Source organism: Phalacrocorax carbo, chromosome Z, assembly GCF_963921805.1.
Source record: "Phalacrocorax carbo chromosome Z, bPhaCar2.1, whole genome shotgun sequence".
In the NCBI taxonomy this organism is placed as follows: Eukaryota; Metazoa; Chordata; class Aves; order Suliformes; family Phalacrocoracidae; genus Phalacrocorax; species Phalacrocorax carbo.
In genome coordinates, this window is record NC_087548.1 from 68912147 (window position 1) to 68934712 (window position 22566).

Consider the following 22566-nt stretch of genomic DNA (forward strand, 5'->3'; position numbering starts at 1 on the left):
GCAGATGTCCCTAGCCTTCTCTTCACTGGGCTAAACAGTCCTGGCCCTCTCAGCTTGTCCTCATATGAGAGATGCTCCAGACCCTGCAATGTCTTCGTGGGTCTCTGCTGGATTTGCTACAGGGACTATTTGTTGTAGTCAAGCAAGAATACCCTGTTGCAGTCGCAGTGCAATCTCTATCCCCTCCTCAGGCCTCTTGAGTTCTTTCAGAACTATTTTCATTGCTTTTTCCACATACAGCTGGAGCCGCCTGCACTAAAAATACATTAGGGGATTACTTTGAAAGAATTTTTCCACTATGTTAATTGTTATGGCAGTTGCTCTAAATACATTTAAGAGTTAGTACTATAACCCTGTTTATCTCTGAGTAAGAGGGTATTTGTTATCACCATAAATAGATTAATCTGGTATTGTGGATTGGGCAGTTAATGACTTCAGTGAATGCATTACTATAACCAGTGGTTGCTAACTGCCAAAAAAAATTTCTCATGGATACTGAAATTATGGTAGATTGTCCTTCTGAGGATGTAAAATAGAGGAAAGTACATCACAGCAGTATTCTGTTGGGTTACAGATGACTGCCAGTATCTGACAGTGTTTGTATTGATCCTGTCTCATGCAGGTTATTGAAAGAAACAAGAATTAAAATATGAAAAGTCAAGACTTCTGTGAGTTTAAACTCCTCATTGTCTCTGTAGAAGCAGAGTCAAAGCTTTGTTCTGCATCTCAGTCCTGAGAATAACATGACAAGAAACCGTCAAAGTTCTTGAAAATAAATTTATTTTTATCCATTAGAAATATTATCCCCAATAGGTCCACCTTTCTGTGAAGGCTTAGCTTTTAAACAACAAGAGTTCACATTTTTTTTTAATTAATAAACAGCTAAATAATATCAGTATTAGATTCGGATTCTGGTCAACTGAATAAGAAAGCAAGCCAATACCAGGTAATCAGAAAGAAATAAAAATAATTTTTTATACGTCAGTTAATTTTTGGACCACTGATATGAGCATAGAAGTTAACTTCATAGTCAAACTAAATGGACCAAATATATGAAATCAGCAAATGATCTTCAACAGTTCCACAGATTCCAGCAGTATTTTAATGACTTTTGCACTGTATTCTAAAGTAAGTCAAGCCAACCACCATATAAAACAAAAGCTGTTTACTTTAATTGGGCAAGTGTGTCCAGCGTCCTGATACACGGAATAGTCCAGCATTGTAAACAAGCCTTCTAATACAATCCATAAAAAAAACCTGTTCGCTTTATGGTTCACACTTTCAAATTTATGATTACCATAGTTTTATAGTGCTCACCAGAAGCAGGCTTGTACCTGGACGGTTTTGCTTAATGTTTTTGATTAGGATGCCATTTTGCGGATCATGTAGTTCAGAATGCCACCATTGTAGAAGTAAGTAAGCTCCACATCAGTGTCAAATCTCATGATGGCATGAAATGTTTTCCCAGTATCCAGCTGTTGGGGTCAAAGATAGTCATTTAAGCAGCAGAACCTTCCACGTGTTATATGACATAGCAAAATAAAGACTACTATGATAGTTTTGCCATCTCAAGGAACTGTGATAGAAAACTGAAGTCAACAGGCACTGGACATCAGTATTTCTTTCCACACTAGACTACAGCCAGCTGCTGAAGAGGAAAGTGGTTTAAAACAAACCATAATAAACACAGTATGAAGACTTCTTGCACTGCACTTACTGCCTCATTCAGATTTATTGTTGGTATAAGCTTAGATGCATGAAAGCTGATCATCCTTTCAAGTGATCATACTAATTCTTGATTTTTTTCTATGTAGTCATTCTTCTGGCTTAGGTACAACAGCAAGACTAATTTCATTAGCTTTGAGGCTTAGTGTTTGGCAATCAGAAAAGCACTAAGACAAGCGCATGAAGTCAGTAAAACCACTGTGTTTTACTGAAGACTCCCCTAGTCAGGTACTTCCAGATGAACGCACAATGTTCATCTGTAATAAGCTGACAACTCTTTGGGATCTATACTGTCTCCATTTCAAGAGGGTAAAGTCCTGCTAATAAATTTGATTTCCTTCTATGACAAGGTCAGCCATGTAGTTGACCAAGGGAAGCCAGTCAATGTGATCTTTTTGGATTTCAGTAAATCTTTCAATACTGTCTCTCACAATATCCTCCAAAATGTCCAGCACACAGCTGGATAAACACGTAATGCAGGGGGTGAGCAACTGGCTGATGGGTCAGGCTCAAAGGGTCATAGTAAATGGGGTTACATGGGGCTGGTGGCCAGTCACTAGTGGGGCTCTGCAGGGATCCATCTTGGGGGCAGTAGTCTTTAATCGCTTTGTTAATGACTTGGATGCAGGACTGGAAAGAATACTAATGAAGTTTGCTGAGGACACAAAGCTGGCAGGAGCTGTTGACACTCTCGAGAGCAGAAGGGCCCTGCAGAGGGATCTGGACAGACTGGAGAGCTGGGCAATCACCAACCCTTTGAAGTTTAACAAGGGCAACCCTGGCTGTACATACAGACTGGGGAGCGAGAGGCTGGAGACCAGCCCTGCAGAGAGGGACCTGGGGGCTCTGGTCGATGGCAAGTTGAACATGAGCCAACAGTGTGCCCTGGCAGCCAAGAGGGCCAACCGTGCCCAGGGGTGCATCAAGCCCTGCATTGCAGCCGGGCAAGGGAGGGGATTGTCCCGCTCTGCTCTGCGCTGGGGCGGCCTCAACTCGAGTGCTGTGGGCAGGTTTGGGTGCCACAGTACATTAGGGGTGTAAAGCTACTGGAGAGTGTCCAGAGGAGGGCCACAAAGCTGGTGAGGGTTTAGAGGAGAAACCATACGAGGAGTGGCTGAAGTCACTTGGTTTGTTCAGCCTAGAGAAGAGGAGGCTGAGGGCAGCCCTCATGGTGGTCTGCAGCTTCCTCACAAGGGGAGGAGGAGGGGCAGGCGCTGATCTCTTCTCTCTGGGGACCAGTGACAGGACCCGAGGGAATGGCTGGAAGGTGTGCCGGGGGCTGGGGGGTTATGTTGGGTATTAGGAAAGGGTTCTTCCCCCAGAGGGTGGTGGAGCACTGGAACAGGCTCCCCAGGGAGGCAGTCATGGCACCAAGCCTGACGCTATTCAAGAAACACTTGGAAAATACCCTCAGAGGCATGGTGTAAGTTTGGGGTTGTCCTGTGTGGGGACAGGAATTGGACTCAATGATCCTTCTGGGTCCCTTCCAACTCAGGACATTCTATCATTCTACGATTCAGGGCAGTTAACGAGGGATATGTCAACAACTATTCTTAGAAACTAATCCAAGGAGACCACCTGCATTAAACGAACATGCAAGAAGTAGATTGTTTTGCTAACTGCAGTAAAAAAAGCAGACTTTGATGCTATTAGGTTAAGTAAGTCAGTTTTACAGATGTTCCAATCTGTAGATGTTAATATTTTTCAAAGAAGGGCATAGGTTTTGAGGCAAAGCTAAACAAAAGGCAGTCTTTCAAATACAGGGCCTGAAGTTTAACTAGACTTTGTGCTGGGTATGCTTAGACTTCACTTTGAATGCTGCAGTGTACAATATTCTGTCAGTTGAATTGTCAAGGAATTATTTTAATTTTAAATTATTTAAATAATTAAATTAGTTTATCTAATACTTACAGTTCACTTTCTGTTGTGCTACAAATACTTAACCGAGACAGAAAACTTTATAGTGGACTTTGAAAGACTGGTCCAAATTACAGGGCTGCATCGTGCTAAATAAGACAGTTTGCACATGCTGCTTTTATATCCCATCGTAGCAAATCCCTATTACAATTCTGTTTTCATCCCCTCCACCATCTCAGTTCCTCTCCCTTCCTCAAGTGAGAGAAGCTTACTCCCATATGAGAGCACACTGTTTGAAGAGACAGTTAATTTTGAGTGAAATTACAGTGATTCGGAAAATCCAGCCCTTAGGTGTCTCTTACCTTAATCTGGACATTCATCTGCGGTTTTAGTTTTTCAGGAATGATAATCGTGTAACGTTCCCGTCCAGTGAGTCCTAAAGTCCCTGCATCCTCTCCAGGTAAATACTGCAGAGGAATCACTCCCATCCCTACTAGGTTGCTTCGATGAATTCTCTCATAGCTTTCAGCAAGCACAGCCTTGACACCCTGGGAAATACACAACAGGTACTGCTATCTTCATGATTCAGGATAGTCTTTCTGTGCTCATAGGAAGGAAATTGGTATGTTTGTGCTCCCCTCCATTTCATTTACCATATACTGGTAATGTCAGCACATCTGTCTGACAGCTGACTGTCCAGGATTACTAGGCTATATGTTAACTTTCAAACATTTTTAGAAGTCTGATTGTCAAAAAATTACATATGTTTTCTCAGGAATACTGCACACTTCTTTAATGTGTCTTACACAGAGCACCACTAGTCATTTCTGTAACTCTTGTTAATTCAGTGTTGCCCTTCTACACTACAAGCTCCAGGATACAGTTTAATTAATTTCTAAATTTTTACATTTTAATACAGTTAAGACAAAAAAAAAAATCACTGGACAAAAGCAAAGCCAAAAACTTATACCAACATAATCTTAAACACTAACTCTCCTAAAACTTTGTTTAATAACACACACTCTACGGCCCTTCACAAATTCCACACCAAGAAAGCTTGAATCAAGGGTTTGGGCTAGTAAATAGTGTAGGACAGCACAGACAAAGAACAAAACATATTTCACTGTGCTTGAATTTCTATTAGGCTCCTATAACAATACTGGTAAGTGTCCCTGCAATCTGCATGGTGAAACCATTATAAATTTCCTTTTCACTGATACTATTTTCTCTTACACTTTCTATCTTCCCTGCTAAATGAGCTGAAGGAGGCAGTTGGAAGCAGCCCAAGGTTTATTGGGTTATGGTAAGCACAAGAAAAGAAACTGGCCTCTCTGATGTAGCCTTGTGGATTTCTAGCTGAAGATCGTGCAAGGCGTCCAGTCCGAACAGGATCTATTAATATTTAAACAGGTTTTGCAACTCTACTGTGGCCCTTTGAGGCAGCTGAGATTTCAAAATAACTCTTGCTACCAAAACTGAGAATGAGTTACCCAGGATGATGGTAGTTAAGTCCATCCATAGTCTTCCTGCCAAATGCATTTTTAAGTACTGTCCTCCACTTAGTTTACTGTACTCACCAAGAGGAATGGTCCTTTAGCTGCCCAGTCTCTGGAACTTCCTGCACCATATTCCTTCCCAGCCAGCACAATCAGAGGATGGCCAGCCTGCTTGTATCTTTCTGCAGCATCAAACACGTCCAGCTGGAATAAAAATGCCAAACACTTTATCTACTTTTTGGGGGTGGAAACACAGTTCCATGGAAACAAGGAAAAAAATGTGTCCCCACAAAAAGAGCTGAAGCCCACATTTTCTGTCAAGCAGCACTTCAAGGATATTAACCATACAGTGCTTTATGGCTTCTAGCCTATCATGCCCAAGACAAACCTGCACCTTCCACTACTGCTTCTACAGTGGTTACACTCTCCACTAACATGCCTGATAGCACCACGTTACATACACAGCGTGTGACCTGCTTCCCTTGGTCAATACAGCTCCTGTCCTCTCATTAGCTTTACTTAAAAGGCACTTAAGTAAATGACCTAAACTGTAAGAAGGAAAGCCAGTACTAATCTACTTCATTGTCAGTGAGCCTCAGTGTAGCACAGCATGTGTACTTACAGTTTCCCCAGAGGGGAAATGGACAGTCTGAGGTCCCTGTTTATCAATAAATTTGTTCACCAAGCGAATGTTTGCAAATGTTCCCCTGGCCATGACAGCATCGTTCCCTCTGCGGGAGCCATAAGAATTGAACTCTCGAGGAGTCAAGCTATTAAGGGAAAAAACACAAAGACAAAAAAAGGAAACTTTGTTGTTTTTAGGCTGAAGCACTCCATGCTTTAAAAAAACCAGAAAGTAATGAACTGGTGTTTCTAAGGCAGGTATGTACATAGTTCAATCATGGCAATAGCACCCAGTTAGCTGGTACTTCTACTTTTAAAACTTTTTAAATGGGGGGAAATATATATATATACACACACACACACATATATATATGTATAAACACATATATATATATAAAAAAAAGAAGTCTGCCTACACCTTTGTCACAGAAATCAGCTTCCATAGTATTCTCAACCCTTGCCCTAGAAAACAGTATCTGATAGTGATGCAATGATATAGTTCCTGTTAGGTCAGAAGATGCAATATAATTATTTTCTTAATATAATAGTGAAAATTCTCCTCACTATTTACCATAGCATGTAGAACAAAGGTAGAGACACTGTGCTAAACATCTAAAAGGCAGAGAGCGCCTAGTGCAAGTTAGAACTGCAGAAGTAGTTCATTTGCAGACAGAGATATGGGAATGACTGGACACTTCAGCCCAACCTGTAAACAAAAAACATGCTGGAACGTGACAGAAAGTTGGACTGTTTGCATTGGGCTTCATCCAAACAGCAGCTATAACATACAACATCTGTTTTGTAATGTGTGTAGGACTACTTAGATTTCAAAGTGACTGCCAGCAGAGGGCCAAAGAGCCCAGAGCAGTTAGTTTTCAGTAGATTACACTATTCTAATGAATTTCCTCTCCAGAATCATTAGGTGTAGTGAGAATACTTTTTAAAATAATATCAGTGCTGTTCCTCAAAACACCACTGAAGTTGTAAGAAGTGCTAAACCAGAGAATAAAAGTAAATATTATCTGTGAAGACTGAATAGGGCAACTCAGCAAGTCCTAGTATTGCCTTAAATTGAAACCAGAGCACTAAGCTGACAGGCTGGCCATAGAAAAAAGACTAACATTTTACAGCAGTTTGGACTCCAACCACAATAGCTTTGCTAATTTATGCAGCTGCACTAAAACCTATATTTCTGGATGTTCTGTAGCTTCTGATAGCCTAGATCTGGGAAATAGTTGCACATGCTAGAAGAGCTGAGTATAAAGCCAATTTTTGGCATTCAGGACCATGATAATTTTGCTTTGATAGGGAGATAAATCCTGATTCCCTCATTTATGAACAGACTTACTGCAAAAACTAGCCTGAAAGTTATCTTCTTCTCCTCTCTCCATAAAAAGGTCTTCAGCTCTCCAGTGTAATAGATGCGCACACTCTTACAAGTTCTTACACTTGGTGAGAGCTGCTGAAACAGCACAGAAATAAATGCTTTTCTTTCTTCTTTTATATATTTCCCAGGCATATATCAAGGTATACAAGCGTATGTGAACAGCCAGCAGATATGTGTGCCTGTAACATGGTATAGTAATTGTAGCTTGTTTCCTCTTCCCAATTTTAACAGGAACAAGTAGTAGTGCTTACCCTCTGCTGGTCAAATAACGGGCTGCAGGACTATTTCTTGCTATATTCCCAGCTGGAGATATGTGGTCAGTTGTCACAGAATCCCCAAAACTCAACAGGACATAAGCATCTTCTATAGTTTTTGGGGTCTGAAGAGCCAAAGTCTAAACAGCCATAAATACAAATATAATCATTAAAATATGACACACAATTTCTTCACCTTTCTCAAAAGTGCCAATTGCAAAATAAAGTCTTCCCTTTTATACAAGTTAGAAGAAAGAAAAACCAAACCTACTAGAAATGTTTATGTTCTTGAACAAAATATGATGTCCCGGCTGTCTGTCAGCAAGTTCATAAAGAATATAGATGAGACCAAAAACATTAGCTGAGGCTTCCTGTGGTACATGCACAAACACAGACAAAACCCCAGGATTCCCAGACATCTGCATGCATTGAAATCTGCATTTTCTTGTACATGGTACTGAAATAGTAATCTGAACACTGAACTATTTGGTGCAAAATGCAGGCAGGCAGAACCGTGGGCTTTGTTTCCTGTCCTTTTCCCTCACTTCCTTTGTGACTATTTAAAAGTATTCCAACTTAAAAGGAAAAAGAGAGTTTTCAAAAACCCTGAAGTGAGAGGGAATACGTACTATTTTCAGATTGACTCACGCCTTTGTAATGAATACAATAGTGCAGTTCTAACATTTAGAATGAAAGCCTTAATAAGCTATAATGGATAGTCCCAGGGCCCTTGAAGTGTTTTGCTTCACCTTGAACATTAGTCAAGGTCACTACACTCTCTGGCTTCATTCAAAGGGAAAGCATGCACATACCAGGCCATCAAAGAAAGGTGGAGACTTGATGTAAGTTGACTTGGGATTCCAAGTATATAGTTTATCTGAAGGAGCATCTAAGGCATTCCAAGATTTGTTTACTGTCTGAAAAACACACAAAAAAGCCCAGTGATTTCTAAGTCTTCAGAAGCAATAGAATTACTTCAGAATCCAGGTAAATTCACAAATTTGACTTCAGCAAAAGCCTTGTGCATTTTTTAAAGCACTTTGGGAAATTCGTATGACAACACACGTTATGTTTGGTTTTGCTTTTTTTTTTTTTAATGTTTCTATATACTAAAAGAGTTAGGAAAACCCTCACTTTTTTACAAAAGAGCTGCTCAACCAGCTTTCTGACAATAACCTGTATTATGTACACAGATAACACTTTATAACTCTCAAGTGTATTTATCAGTAATCTTACACAGCTTTCCTAGCATGTAAACCTTAAGAATATTTTGTTTCAATACCTGAGAAAGGCTTGCAGGAAGACATTAACAAGTACAAGTGTTTTTCTGATGTGAATGCTATTAACTAATGCAAATGAATTTTATGTCAGCTGAAAAAAGCCCCAAACATCTGTGAAGCTGGAATACCTCACTTTCTAATAGCCTGGGATGACTGTTTAAAACACATCATCTATATGTTACATTAAAAAATCATCAAGGAACAATTTTCAGGTCACGACTGCCTGTAAGAACCAATTAATTAACCAGAAACCATTTGAAAAAAAATCTCATCTGAATACTTGTCAGAACAGGAGCAACAGAAGAAAAAGATTCTTTTTCATTATCAGGATGAGCTCATTTAACATCTTCAGAATAGCACAGTACATAAATCAAACTACTGCCCAGGGGATTAATTCACCTCTATTTTTTGGTAAACCTCCTTGAACATCCCAGGAATAACAAACTGACGCTCAACAGCCTGAATCTCATTTCTTGTTGGCCAGATATCTTTCAGGAAAATCTTCTTCCCTGAAGCATTTATTCCTGTAGAAAATGGTATTGTTATGTTTGTTGCATAAATTTTCCACTGAGAAAGAAAGAAAAAGTTTATCATGGTGTCCTTTAGCTATGTGTTCCTTTGAACCTTGTCAACACTCATAAGACACACTTCATTTCACCTACAAGGGTCTGACAGAAGAGGGCCTCCTATACTCATGATGCCTGTACATATGCCTTCTTTTGTGATTTCCAATGGCCTTCCCAAATAATTTGTAGAATAATTCTGGTTGGAAAGGATCCTCAAGGGTTGTCCAGCTGAACTATCTGCTCAAAGAAAGTCTACTAGGTCAGGTTGCTCAGAAGAGACTACCACACTGGTGAGGCTGCACCTCGAGTACTGTGTTCAGTTTTGGGCCCCTCACTACAAGAAGGACATTGAGGTGCTGGAGCGTGTCCAGAGAAGGGCAATGAAGCTGGTGAAGGGTCTAGAGAACAAGTCTTATGAGGAGCGGCTGAGGGAATTGGGGTTGTTTACTCTGGAGAAGAGGAGGCTGAGGGGAGACCTTATCGCTCTCTACAACTACCTGAAAGGAGGTTGTAGTGAGGTGGGGGTCGGTCTCTTCTCCCTAGTAACAAGCGATAGGATAAAAGGAAACAGCCTCAAGCTGTGCCAGGGGAAGTTTAGGTGGAACATTAGAAAAAACTTCTTCACCAGAAGGGTTGTCATGCATTGGAACAGGCTGCCCAGGGAGGTGGTTGAGTCTCCATCCCTGGAGGTATTTAAAAGAAGGGTAGACGTGGTGCTTGAGGATATGGTTTAGTGGTGGACTTGGCAGTGATAGGTTAGTAGTTGGACTCAATGATCTTAAGGGTCTTTTCCAACCTTAATGATTCTATGAAAAAGATGCCCCCATGGAATTAGAATATTGGTCAGGCTTGGCTTTCCCCTTTCTCCATCATACAGACTCCTTGTTGTTGTTTCTTAACAATTGCTTTGTATCCCAGATGTACTCAGTCATTTGAAGCATCTCCCTAGGACAAATGTTTCTGAAGAGCTTAATGCCAGCCAGTTTAGTTTATAAACTGTGGAAAGAAGCATCCTGACACTGTCTTACCCAAAGGCTCTTTCTCAAAGTCGATCCGGATAGTCCCTGCAATTGCATAGGCTATTACCAGTGGCGGGGAGGCTAGGTAGTTAGCACGGGTGTTGGGATGGACACGCCCTTCGAAATTCCTATTGCCAGACAACACACCCACTGCTACGAGGTCTCCCTGCAAAACAGAGTTTGAGACAAAGGTAACTGAGGTGGTTGCAGACTCCACACACCCAGCAGGTCTGCAGAACTGCACCGTGATGCAACATCAATGACTGGACAGTCACAGAACTGTCTCCTTCTAAACCATCCCAAAGCACTTCCCATAGAAAAGAAAATATAGACTGAATTTACTTCGCACACAGCCAAGAAGAGTCAGTGGGCAGGGTAACAGAGCTCAGAACAGTACACAATAGAGAACAGCTTACCTAAATAAGGTGCACAGGAAAAGCTGCATACCTGTGTAATGGCCTCAACAACAGACTCTGGCAGGGGTCCGCTATTGCCAATACATGTCATACAGCCATAACCCACCACGTCAAACCTAGACAGAGCACAAAAATCATCAGTGAACAAAAAGCTATTTTGGAGCAAAACATTTAACCCCTTAGCAGTTGGTTAGGGTTACTTTCTGAAAATGTACTGTTTTAACAAATGAACTGCTGCTGAAAATAGCATTTTTGAGAATGCTCAAATTTTATCATTGCACTGACTGTGCACACAGAATGAAGATCTGGGAAATGTGTTATCTAGCAAGATGAACAATGATATAGTGTCATCTATACTATTTTGACACCACTACTCTTGAAAAATAAGCCATTTTCCTGTTTAAGAACACAAGTCTTCAAGAAGCTACAGCAAGCAACGGGACCTTTCCCTTGCTGGCACAGTCAGCCAGCACAACAGCAATCTGTTAACTCATGCAGGATCTTGTCGTAGGGTACGTGCCATATCTTAAGCTGTAGAGAGAAAGAGTTATTCTGTCTCATCACTTGCTGTCAATGCTTTTAGTTAAGCAGTCATAGAACAACAGTAAGAAAAGCAGTCTTACCCTAGTTGGGAAAGGTAACTCATAACTCCACTCTCTCTCAGATAGTAAGTGACAACCCCACTTCCTGGGGACAGGCTAGTTTTAATGTATGGCTTCACTGTCAAACCAGCTTCAACAGCTTTCTTAGCAAGCAATCCTGAAAAATGCAAAGGATAATTGCAGATTTTCCTGGAATAGGGACAGTTTGATAGATCCACAGGTCAACAAAAGTACCATTAAATAATGAAAAACCAGAAAAGGCTCCATTTTCAGCAATTAAATGGTACAGTGAACCAACAGCACTAATCCCAGAATAACCAGTTAGACTTCAATTGCCCCACTGAACTATTGATCCACTCTGCAATTTCTGCTCCACTGGAAAGTTCCTGGAAGTTGCATTCAACAAGATGCACTCATACTGGGTCAGCACATAGACATTCAAAACTCAGATGTTAAATGAACACTATTCATAAGACAAGAGTCCCACAAAGAACACAATGAAGAATTGTTAACTTCCCACTTATGGTGGTCTAGGGACCCAGTGCTGAAATAACTGCCAACATATGACTTGCTGCCCTCGGAAGCAGATGGCTATGAGAGCACCAGCTCTGGCCCTTGTCACAAACAAGCTGTCTCACAATCTACAGCTTATTGCAGGAGTGCTCTTTTACCACTCCTGGATTTATAACATGCATAGAGATGTTTTAGTGGAGCATATGTGTTACCAGAAACATATTTATCCTGAATTTCTTCCTTTTAAATGAATTGTCCATACATAGATGAATATTCAGAAAACAAGCCCCCTCCGGTCCTTTTCCAGGACGGACATAAAAGAAGCAGCAGCTATGCAAACTATGCAAAACATCACATTCTCATGTGTCATTCTCTCTCTCACACATCCACTCAGATAAGAAAATATATAGCAGCTCTGCTTAGATCCAACATGATCTCCAACTGGAAGATCATCAGACAGGTTTGTTTTTGCCAGCTGTTTGCCAGCTCTGTTAGACATGAGCTGGATAACTCTACTTTTGTGTTGTATGAGAAGGCCTACACTGATTAATTTGAAGACCTAAAGGTAAATTTTAAAAAGCAGTCCTACTCCTGAAGTTTCTGAGGCTCCTTAGCTGGCAGATAAAGCTGTGGAAACTGGAGCTTTTGGGTACTTTTGAAATGGTGACCATGAATAAATTATCATCCTAGGACCTGAGAGCCTGACAGCCTGTGTGAAAGTGCTGGCTTTTCTTTTCCTGACAACACCAGTTCTGAAAAGAATGCAAAGTCAAACTCTAAAAACCTGCAAGGAAATGTCAGAACCTAGATTCCTTTGAGCAACCTTAATCCAACACCTCTGTAAAACCAGATTAGGCTGTCAAGGCTACTACAGCATACACTCGCTATCCCCAGACACACAGTCCCTGTACGTCATTTGGTGCACAGGATATATAGTGGTAGTTTGAAACAGTATTCATATTTTTTATTTCTTTTAGCTTGGTTATTTAGTGTGAGAGCATTGTATGTTCTATTTACTTTCGTTTCAAACCCTATTCTGAAACATTTCTTGTGGGTATCTCAGAGGTTGTCAACACTATTGTGTACAGTTACCGCAGACTGACAGAATTACTTCCCTCCTCGTCAAGGTCAAAGCATAAGCGCTGCTGTACAGAAAGGCAACAAAGGTAAGAGTACCCACTAAACCTGAGTGCATACGTTGTGATCCTTAGGATTACATTCTTCAGGCTGCTGTGCCTTAAGTATTAGTGAATGCAAAGTACCAACTTTACTCTTATCTGTAGAATGTTCTACACTTCAAACCCATAGAGCTATTAAGCCAAGCGGGCTTAAAGATGAGCATCCCCACTGCCACAGAAACAGTTAAAAATGCATGCCATTAGCCTGGGAGCCAAACACCTGAGGAAACTATATCCTAAGTAGATGGCACAACTGAGGGATACACCCATCTAGAACTAAGGGAATAGGACAGAGCAGCGATAGTCTGCCTGGAGGAAACCTGCTTCTTGATCCTTGGAAGGAAGAAATACAGCTCTATTTCTGTGATCATGATGGACCTGAGGAAAGAAGTATGTTGATTTGGCTGTCCCGTCAAGGGCAAGTGAATTGAGGAACTTTGTTTAATTCTGTTCCTCTCAAAGGAACTTCCCGTCCACCCCAAATTATGGTTTACAATGGACTTTGTCCCTCTTGCTAGGAATTAAGAGACCTTTTGTGCCCGGAAAGGGGGTGAGCTGCCTGTATTGTACAGTACCCAAAGAAAGATGCTAGCCCAAGAACAGGAGACAAATATCAGATCAACAAACTAAACACAAAGCGATTGTTGTCAGAGGCTGTCCACATGCTGAGATCATCCCGACACCACACAGGAACAAAGGAGACAAATTACTTGACTTTAACCAGTAAGTAATTATCTTTGTCAAGGGCCCTTGCATTGCCCACTGCACATCCCTTCCAAACTTTGTAGGAAATAAGCCTGTATCCTACAAACAGTCTGACAGACTTGGAAGCCCTAATGCAGTGATAATCTTACAGTGACAGATAACATCTATGTATATGTTTGCGGAGGAGAGAAATAAATATGTGAGCATGTAGCCAGGCACCTGGGAAAGAGGGCTGAACTGGGCAAGTATAGACGGAACCCTTTGAGCTGACTCTCTTCATTCATACTTTGTTGCAAGAAACACGCATTTGGAATGAGAAATTTTCTGCCCAGACTAGCCACGTTCAAAATGAACAACCTCCTGACCTGAAATTTAATACAACCTGCTCAGACTAACTGTTTTGTGGTATTTAACGGTGATAAAGTGGGGGATATAATGTCCACCTCTGACCACTTCTTGGATGCAGTAAAGATGTAAATGACAAGGCTCTGAAAGATGGTAATCCCCAAGAACACAACTTTCCTCCTCTATGCACCCCCTACATGACTTCAGACTCTTGCTGTAACAACTTAATATACCTCTAGCTAAGTGTGTGTTTTGTATTCCACTGCCAGATCAAAGCACCTTCAGACTTAAGCCCACAGACGGTCCTTCACTCTCCCTCTTCTTGTGGCTCTGTCTTTCTATAGCCTCATCTCAGCCCTATATAACAGCTTCTGTGCATTTGAACAGGTGTCAGAGGTACTGGTTAATTCAGTTCCAGTTTGCCCTGTAGAGAAGCCTCTGCAGGAAAAATACATTGTCTTCAACCCATGTTTCTAGCTACCATTTCCAGAATTTCTGCTGCTACCCTGACTAAGCTCAGTTTTAGCAATCCATTTGACAAAAATAGCACTGTGCATGTAGAATTACACCAGTGTTGTATTTGTTTTTAGGACACACAGCCAAAGCTATAGAGAAACTACTCCACATTAAGCAAATAAACTTACCTGCTCCCAACATAACTGAGGGGTTACTGGTGTTTGTACAGCTTGTAATGGCAGCAATCACTACTGAACCATGACCAAGCTCGAAGTCACAGCCCTCAAAATTAAATTTGACTGTGCTGTTGTGTCGGTCTGGGGCAATTTGGAATCCCTTGAATCCTTGCTGCAAGACGAGAAAGTAAGAACCAAAAGTATGTGGTTAATATAAATACTTTGAGTAGAAATTACTACGGGCTGGGAATTTCATGAATGAGAAGTATCTGTCAGTGACACCCTTGCTTGCACTTTTAGGTCTGGTGGTGAACACTTGCATCTCTGGTTATTTAAAGTGGTGGACAAACATTATTCTTCTGCGGTCTATCCTGTGTTTTCTTCCTGCACAAATATATCCTTCTTCAGATTGCTCAGATGCTTCTTGCTCCCATACTATACAGATTCCTGACCACATATAGTCTTGTTACAGAATCTAGTCCTAAGATTTTAGCCGTAACACATAAAATTTTTAACCTGTCAATATCAAACAGCTCAAACATACTAGGAGCTGACTTGAGAGGCAAAAGCCTGGCAGTTGAAAAAAAACAAAAAAAACAAACAAAGAGCAAGAAGGCACTCTTCACACCATAAAAAGTTACGCTTAGAGGTCTGAAAGCATAAGGTCATTTAATGGAGTCTAGGACAGGTAACAGAGTAAGAATTATTGAGAATCCTTGTAGTTTAAGTTTTTTGATTTACATCACTACAGTTCTGTACTGCCTTTAACAAGAGCAGTTACCGTATCAGATAAGGATTCAAACTGATTTTGGAAACTTAAGTGTCTGGGCATATTAATTCAAATTAAAATCTTGCTCTTCTTTCAATGACCATTTTTGACTGGATGATATAGAAAGAAATCTTTTTTTTCTCCTGTCTTTACCACCAGCATCAAATAGTCATGGAGACACGCGCATTTCTGATCTGCTCAACAGACTCAGTACTGAATACAAAACCACGTTGTGGAGCTCAGGGCATAACCTGCTTGGAAAGCTGAAGAGCTAGGTAGTTAGCACAGAGCTCAGTGCAGTAGCTACTTGGTCCACTCTAGTAACAACACCCATCATGACCAGTCCAGAAATCCCTAGTGTATGTAGAAACCATGTTAGGCCTAAGACTGATCCAAAATCAGAAGGAACTGCTAGTTCAACAGGACATGAACACCTTCAAGTGAGAGAAGCATCACCCCAATTTTGAACTACCCATTGTTGATGTCATCATCTAAATTGCATTCAAACATCCTCATTTACTTCTCAATAGGCAAACAAACAACAGACAAGTTAACGTCAGAATGTAGTTTCTGAACACTAGACAACTTTCAGAAGCATGCATTAGTTTGTATGCCCAAATGTTCCTAGTCCCTACCTTGGCTCCCAAACAAGTCTCAAAGTCCGTCTTCATATCTGACACAGCAACTTTATCCTGAGGTCTTTTTGGTCCACTACAGCAAGGCACAACAGTATGGAGATCCAACTCAACAACCTATTAAATAAGAGGATCAGAGAGCAGTTAACCACTGCATGACAAGTTGAAGCCAGTTAAGCCACTGATATGCTTACCTCTGCAGCTGAACCAAGGCTAAGCCTGCACATCTTTATGTTTGTTTGCAGAAATTATCAAAGACATGTGAGAAGGGAAATATCAGAAGAAAAGGAACAGTTTCACGTTTAGTCCCACCAGCTCCCATGTATGGCCCTCAAAAGTACGCCAGTTATTGAAAACCCAGTGTGTGACTAAAGCATCTGAACAATATAAATGATTTTGAGAATTATGTCCTTTCACATGCTAACAGCAGAGTCCTCCTCAGAAAACAATGATGTGAAGAAATCCTGGTACTGGCATACACCAAAGCAGAGCGTTCATCTTGGCCCTGGGGAAAACATTCAGTCTATTGTGGAAAAGAGCTTATCATACTTTGCTGTTCTGCACCCATGTTTCAACTTTGTTTTTATAGTGTGCTGCATCCTTCTGTATTTACTAAAGCTTTTGAATAATCATGCAACCCTGAATGTAAGTTACAAGATAAATTCTACTGTAGAGAAAACCAGGAATATTCTTGAGTTTCCTGGACACAGAGTAAGGTCCATGCTGTCTTCATACCTGCATTTGAGTCTGGACTGGACTTCCTATGCCCAAGTTTTCACACCTGGGGAGCCAGCTGACTCATTCTACCGAACCCTAAGTTAAGACAGCTGTGTGGACCAAGCCAAAGGAAAAGGAGTCCCTTGACTGTTTCTTAGAAAAACAGACAATTGTCACATTAAAATAGGGCAGGTCATAAAGCAAGGAGCCAGAAGACAGGGTAGATGCTAACCTGTGTGAAGTCTGGATCCTGAGATGAGTTCTTGAAATCTCTTAGCATTCCCACAGCCTCAAGATACTTCTTTGTGCGCATAACTTTCTCTTTATCACGGCCTAAGGTGAAAGCCAGATATAGCAAAAACAAAATGCAAACGAAACTAAGGAACTACTATGTGACAGAAAAAGAAAATATGCATAACAGCCTATTTCACTGTTCACACTGTACATTGCACGACAAGACCCTTTCAGCACAAATATTAGAGATTCACTAGAAACAAAGCAATTGAGCAGACTTAGTGGCTTTTGCAGAACAAAACTTAGGTTCCTGTTTCTGTCATCTGGACAAGCCAGGTTTGGGCAGGGCTAAGCAGAGAGTTAGCTGCGAAATAGTCTAAAATTCAGCTCTTCGTACACATGGAACCTAAGAGCAAGAAACAGCCTGAATAAGCAAGTATTGATTAAAAAAAAAAGCATTCAAGCTCAGAAGGCTCAACCACATTCAACCACATTGCTGACTACACTCTATAGACCTGGAGTCCTTGCTTTAAATGACACCTTTAACTTGTAGTCTCTTCTTACACTCACCAGTCTGTATCAGGTAACCAATGCTAATTTCATCCACTGGGAAATAGGCAGCTGTTGCTCCATACTCTGGACACATATTGGCAATGGTGGCTCGGTCAGCAATTGACAGCTGGGCTACACCAGGACCAAAAAACTCCACGAATTTACCCACTACTCCAACTTGGCGAAGGTGCTGTTATAAAAATACGGTGTCTGTGTCATTGCTAGGTGTCAAATGGCCTAAGCATGTATGCTACAGAATACAGCTTTCGACTTCAGATAAACCTTTTTTTAATATTTCTATAGCCATTTGAAACCAGGAAGCTTTGGTAAACTAAGTCACAAAGACAGGGACACAGAGATGTAAAGTTTCAGTAATAAGATAAAGCACAGGGATGTATTCCTTCTAAACCTGCTCCTCCTCTCATTTAAACTAGAATCTATTTTAGAACAACTGTATTTTTCTCAACATGATGATCTCTGGAGAGGAGAACAGTGTGGGATCTTTAGCCAGCAAACCCAGGAAGATGGGGAAACAGGAAGAATGCACTGCACAAGTACATGAATCAAACTGTAAATGACTGAACACACACAGATTCTGGATGAACTCATAAAAAAGCACTGGCTTTCCCCCATTGGAGGCTCTCTGTAGACACAGCATCCCATGATGAACATGTGTACCAGATCTATGACCTCCAACATTAGTGTTGACCCACTCATACTCTTAATTCACTCACAAGCCACAGAGTGAATAAACATATTATGAACATATGACATGTGAGCCAAACACCTGCAGATCAAAGAAATCAGACTGCAGTGCTTACTGTGTGTTTTCAGGTTTTACATTGCCTTATTTTAAGGGTGGACTTCAAAAAAGAAAGTCATCGTGTTTCTTTTGAGGCAGCAGAGGAAAAAAGATCCTTTTACAAGCACTGTTGTTTCAAAACAGGCCTGCACATAAGGTTTTGAACAGGCCATGAGATATCAGCTCTCTGTTCTATTTCATCTGGCTTCTGGCAAACAGATTGGCCTGGCAAATGTGCAGTTGTCCTCGGGCAGCTGATTCCAACTGACAGTGAGTGATAAAAAATGTCTAAAATGACTATATGGAGGCACACACAGGGCTCCTAAGCATACAGTACAGTGGCTCTGTCCTACAGAACATACATAGCTTCCAGCAGTAATGGCAAAACAGGAGACATGTTCATTACCTTGGTAATGGTGAGCACAATGTCAGTGGATGTTACCAGTGGCTGAGGGTTTCCTAGCAGCTTATAGCCAACCACCTCAGGAAGTACCATGCTGATCGGCTGGCCCAACATCACTGCTTCTGCTTCAATGCCACCTACACCTGTACGCAGCAAGAGTATACAATCCAGCTATTCAGAGAGACAGTAACATGTCAAAGACAAACCCATAAAGTACAATTGACTGATGATTACTCAATATAAGACGTAAAAGGAGAGAGCACACACACAGCCAGAGGGCTTAGCCTTCTGCTAAGAAGCGCTCCTCATCTTGCTTCAGTTCCCGCAAGGTTGGGCTTTTTAATTTCTTTCCGTTTCATACTTTCACCCTTGTTCCTCAGCCATTAGATAGGATATTAGGTAAACCTAAGTAACTTACTCTGAGGATGCTTCACTTTTACAATAACAGATGTAAAAGTTTTACTTAATGACTTAAACATGTCATGCATAAACAAAGAATGACAGACATGGATGGCATTGAACATGGTGTGCTGCGAGTGAAATGTATGCAGACCGTGACTATTGGTCACCAAACAAAAACTTAAAAGTTATTTTGAAGGAAGGAAAGATTATTGGAGTAGAGAATATAGACTGTTCTAAAGAATACTTACAGAAAAGCTACTTGTTAAGCAGAAATATCTTCCTTACATCTATTAAGTTTCAACAGGGCTTGGGCCTGTGCAGGTGGGAACCTTTGTGTAAGCACACCTTCAGGATTACAGGAATGCAATTTAGGTGACTACTTCATTTCGCTAATTTAATAAGGTAAACTATTAAGATGTCATGGTCATATGCAATCTGAAAAACCCATGACCTTTACTAGCAATTTGGCATTAGGCAGCAGTTTTATAACTTTCTGCCTGTAGAAATACCCTTTCATGTTTCTCTTCCACTTTCAAACCTCCTTTTACCTTTTGCTTAGCTTAACAAATACTGAGCTAGAATAAATTGCCTGTAATAGTTGTTTATGTATGCCAAACCACCTGTTGCTACCATGTGTGGCATGACTGCAAATACTTTCATTTCATACCTATTTAGTCAATAATTCAAACACTGCAGTTTGCCACTACAAGCAAAAAATGTATTATTTGTATTTACTTCTGTAACATATACCCTGCAGACTACTGGTAATACAGCATACTTTATAGTGCTTTTTCACAATGGCCCCTCTGGCCGTATTTACCTCACTCAGATTCAACTTTCAGCATCTTCAGTCTAACAGAGCATTTGCAGTACTTTTTGTAAGGCAACCCTTTGAAAGCAGCTTAAGTGACTAAAGAGTAAATGAATGTTCAGTGATGCTTCAACTCCCTTGCCTTCCCAAATGACTAACACACAATATTTTACTTGCCTGCTTCCTTGTGATTTAAATTCAGAATACAAAACGTATAAAAGAAAAAAAAAAACCAATAACACATGCACCAGAAATCATGTGAGGCTGTTACCAGAACAGGGAGCTTAGTTACAGTCTTAAATAACTGTAAGAGACCTTATCGGGTTCCTTGAATTTGGGGTTAGTCTGTGTACTATATCTGGCTGGCATGAAGATAAGTTTTCTTTACTGCAGCCCACATAGTTCCATGTTTTAGATTTGTGACCAAACCAGTGTTGATAACCCACCAATATTTTATTGCTGAGCAATGCTCACATAGTGTCAAGGTCTTTTCTGTTCCTCACCCTGCCCCTCAGCATGTAAGCTGGGGTGGGCAAGACACTGGGATGGGACACAACCAGGACAGCTGGCCCACATTGAACAAAGAGATATTCCATGCCATATTACATCATGCTCAGCATTAAAACTGGCAGGTGGGTGGTGGGGGGAATTTTTTCAAAATAGCCATTGCCCAGGGACTGACTGGTTGTCTTTGCATCACTTGCTTTCATCTCCTTCCCCCATCCCCCTGCCCCTTCAATTATTAAACTGTCTTTATTTCGACCCATGCATTCTTTCTTGCATTTGCCCTTCTGATTCTCTTCCTCCATGAACGAGTGAGTGACTTAGGTAGGTGCTAACCTACCAGCCAGGGTCAACTCACCAGAGTATGAAACACAGCTTAATCAGACAACAGACTATTCACAATATGCTACTGCACATACCCCAGCCAAGCACTCCCAAACCATCTATCATGGTGGTGTGCGAGTCAGTGCCCACTACACTGTCTGGATAGTAGTAGCCGTCCTGATCCATCACCACTCTTGCCAAGTACTCCAAGTTCACTTGGTGAATGATCCCAGAGCCTGGTGGAATAATCCTCATGTTTTTAAAAGCCTGAGAGCCCCACTGAAACAGAAGGAATTAGAGTGAAAAATTTTCAATGCATTTGAGCACTGGAAGAACTTTGGTTCATTGCACTTTTCTCCAAGCAAATAGGATTAATTTTTTCGGTACCTTTAAGAATTCAAACCTTTCTTTGTTCCTTTCAAATTCCAGGTCCTGATTTTTTTGCAAGCTGTCTGGTCTGCAAGTGAAAATAATAAGCTGTCAGAACCAAAAGCATCCACCCGAAATTTATGTCTGATCAGATACACACAAAGGCTGATAGAAAAGAAGAGTTATTAGCTAATGTTAATGCTGATCAATCTCATCTTTGTAATTTCACTGCACCTACGAACTGCAGGCAACCATGAGGAAGATTTAAGAAATCTTAAGAGGTAACACCTGAAGTCTGGTTCAAATGTGAGTGCTAATCTGCATATTATATATGTGGCAGGCCTAAAACTCGTAGCTTGGGAAAATGTACACTACATGTTAAGAGCTATGCTTCCAACACCTAAATCAGAAGCAACCAAAAAAGCAGTAGAGGGAACTGGAACACAAGTGCCCTGCAACTTCAGTCAAAAAGAGGTTATCGCTGAGGATACAGTGCTGCCTGAAGCCTGTGTTTCAAAGCAGACAGGGCTAACAAACTTTTCTCTTGAATCAGCTGCCTGAAGAGTTTGAAAGAACTGAAGCGTAGGGCTGGCCAATGTTCTCTCCATATATACAAGACCCTAACAAAAATAAAATAAGGCTGTGACAAAAAGCAATTATTAGCAAAAAAATCATCTAAATGAAGTCCCAGATACTACTGGTAACATAAAATTAATGTTATTAAAATGATACAGAAAAAGAATTAAAATAGTTGATTTTGTCCATGGTACGGATGAAATCATATCTTTTTCACAAAGAAATACACTGTTTCCCAAAGATCTTAAAAAATCATATGATGCAAATTAAAAAGATAAAAGGTTAGATTTCTAGTTTAATCAATTAGTGCTAGAATACCCATTACCCCAGAGATCAGTCTTTAGATGATTTCTAATTTTGCACCTGTTTCTAAACTCCTTAGTGTTACATTAACATTATGAATAGATACAACATCTCTAGAAATAAAAAGTTAAAAGGAGTTGATTTTTCAACAGTAAAATTTTTTGGCCCTTTTCCTCTCCTGTCAACTATCAAATGGCATCAGTGAGAATTTGTATCCTTACTAGTCTACAGATAAAAAAAAAAGGTAGAAAAAGTTATATTTGAAAACTGTGTGGCAACATTCTTCTTTGAAGCAGGCTTTGCAATATCCTTCTGCTCAGAAGTTCAGTATTTTTATTCTAAAGAAGCCTCTAAATATTGGCACTGAGCAAGTACTCTATGTTCTTTAATTCACACCTTCTAGGAATTTTCTTCTTTACAATGCTACAGCTTAAGTGGCCCACCTCATAACTATCTCCTATAGAGGATAATAAATACACAGAGTATTTAAGCATGCAAGGTAACTGCAGACCAAAAAAAGTTCAGGAGTTTGGAAGATGGAAGGAAACCACTGAGAAACATGTATT

At 40.6% G+C, this 22566-nt stretch overlaps 1 protein-coding gene across 3 annotated transcripts in view; it reads right to left on the minus strand.

Annotated features, from left to right (window-relative positions):
- Window positions 1-759: 759 nt before the first annotated feature.
- The window catches only part of ACO1 (aconitase 1), a 36229-nt gene continuing 14422 nt past the window's right edge, over window positions 760-22566 (minus strand). For all 3 annotated transcript variants that reach the window (XM_064438834.1, XM_064438833.1, XM_064438835.1), the window contains exons 5-21: window positions 21140-21209; window positions 20848-21031; window positions 18715-18854; window positions 17525-17696; window positions 16953-17053; window positions 16004-16120; window positions 14612-14771; window positions 11248-11383; window positions 10656-10740; window positions 10218-10374; window positions 9023-9147; window positions 8156-8260; window positions 7341-7483; window positions 5701-5848; window positions 5160-5282; window positions 3945-4130; window positions 760-1475 (exon numbers count right to left, since the gene is read on the minus strand). In XM_064438834.1, the coding sequence (XP_064294904.1) occupies window positions 1362-1475; window positions 3945-4130; window positions 5160-5282; window positions 5701-5848; window positions 7341-7483; window positions 8156-8260; window positions 9023-9147; window positions 10218-10374; window positions 10656-10740; window positions 11248-11383; window positions 14612-14771; window positions 16004-16120; window positions 16953-17053; window positions 17525-17696; window positions 18715-18854; window positions 20848-21031; window positions 21140-21209 (2266 nt within the window). In that variant the 3' untranslated portion in view covers window positions 760-1361. The remainder of the gene's footprint in view (window positions 1476-3944; window positions 4131-5159; window positions 5283-5700; window positions 5849-7340; window positions 7484-8155; window positions 8261-9022; window positions 9148-10217; window positions 10375-10655; window positions 10741-11247; window positions 11384-14611; window positions 14772-16003; window positions 16121-16952; window positions 17054-17524; window positions 17697-18714; window positions 18855-20847; window positions 21032-21139; window positions 21210-22566) is intronic.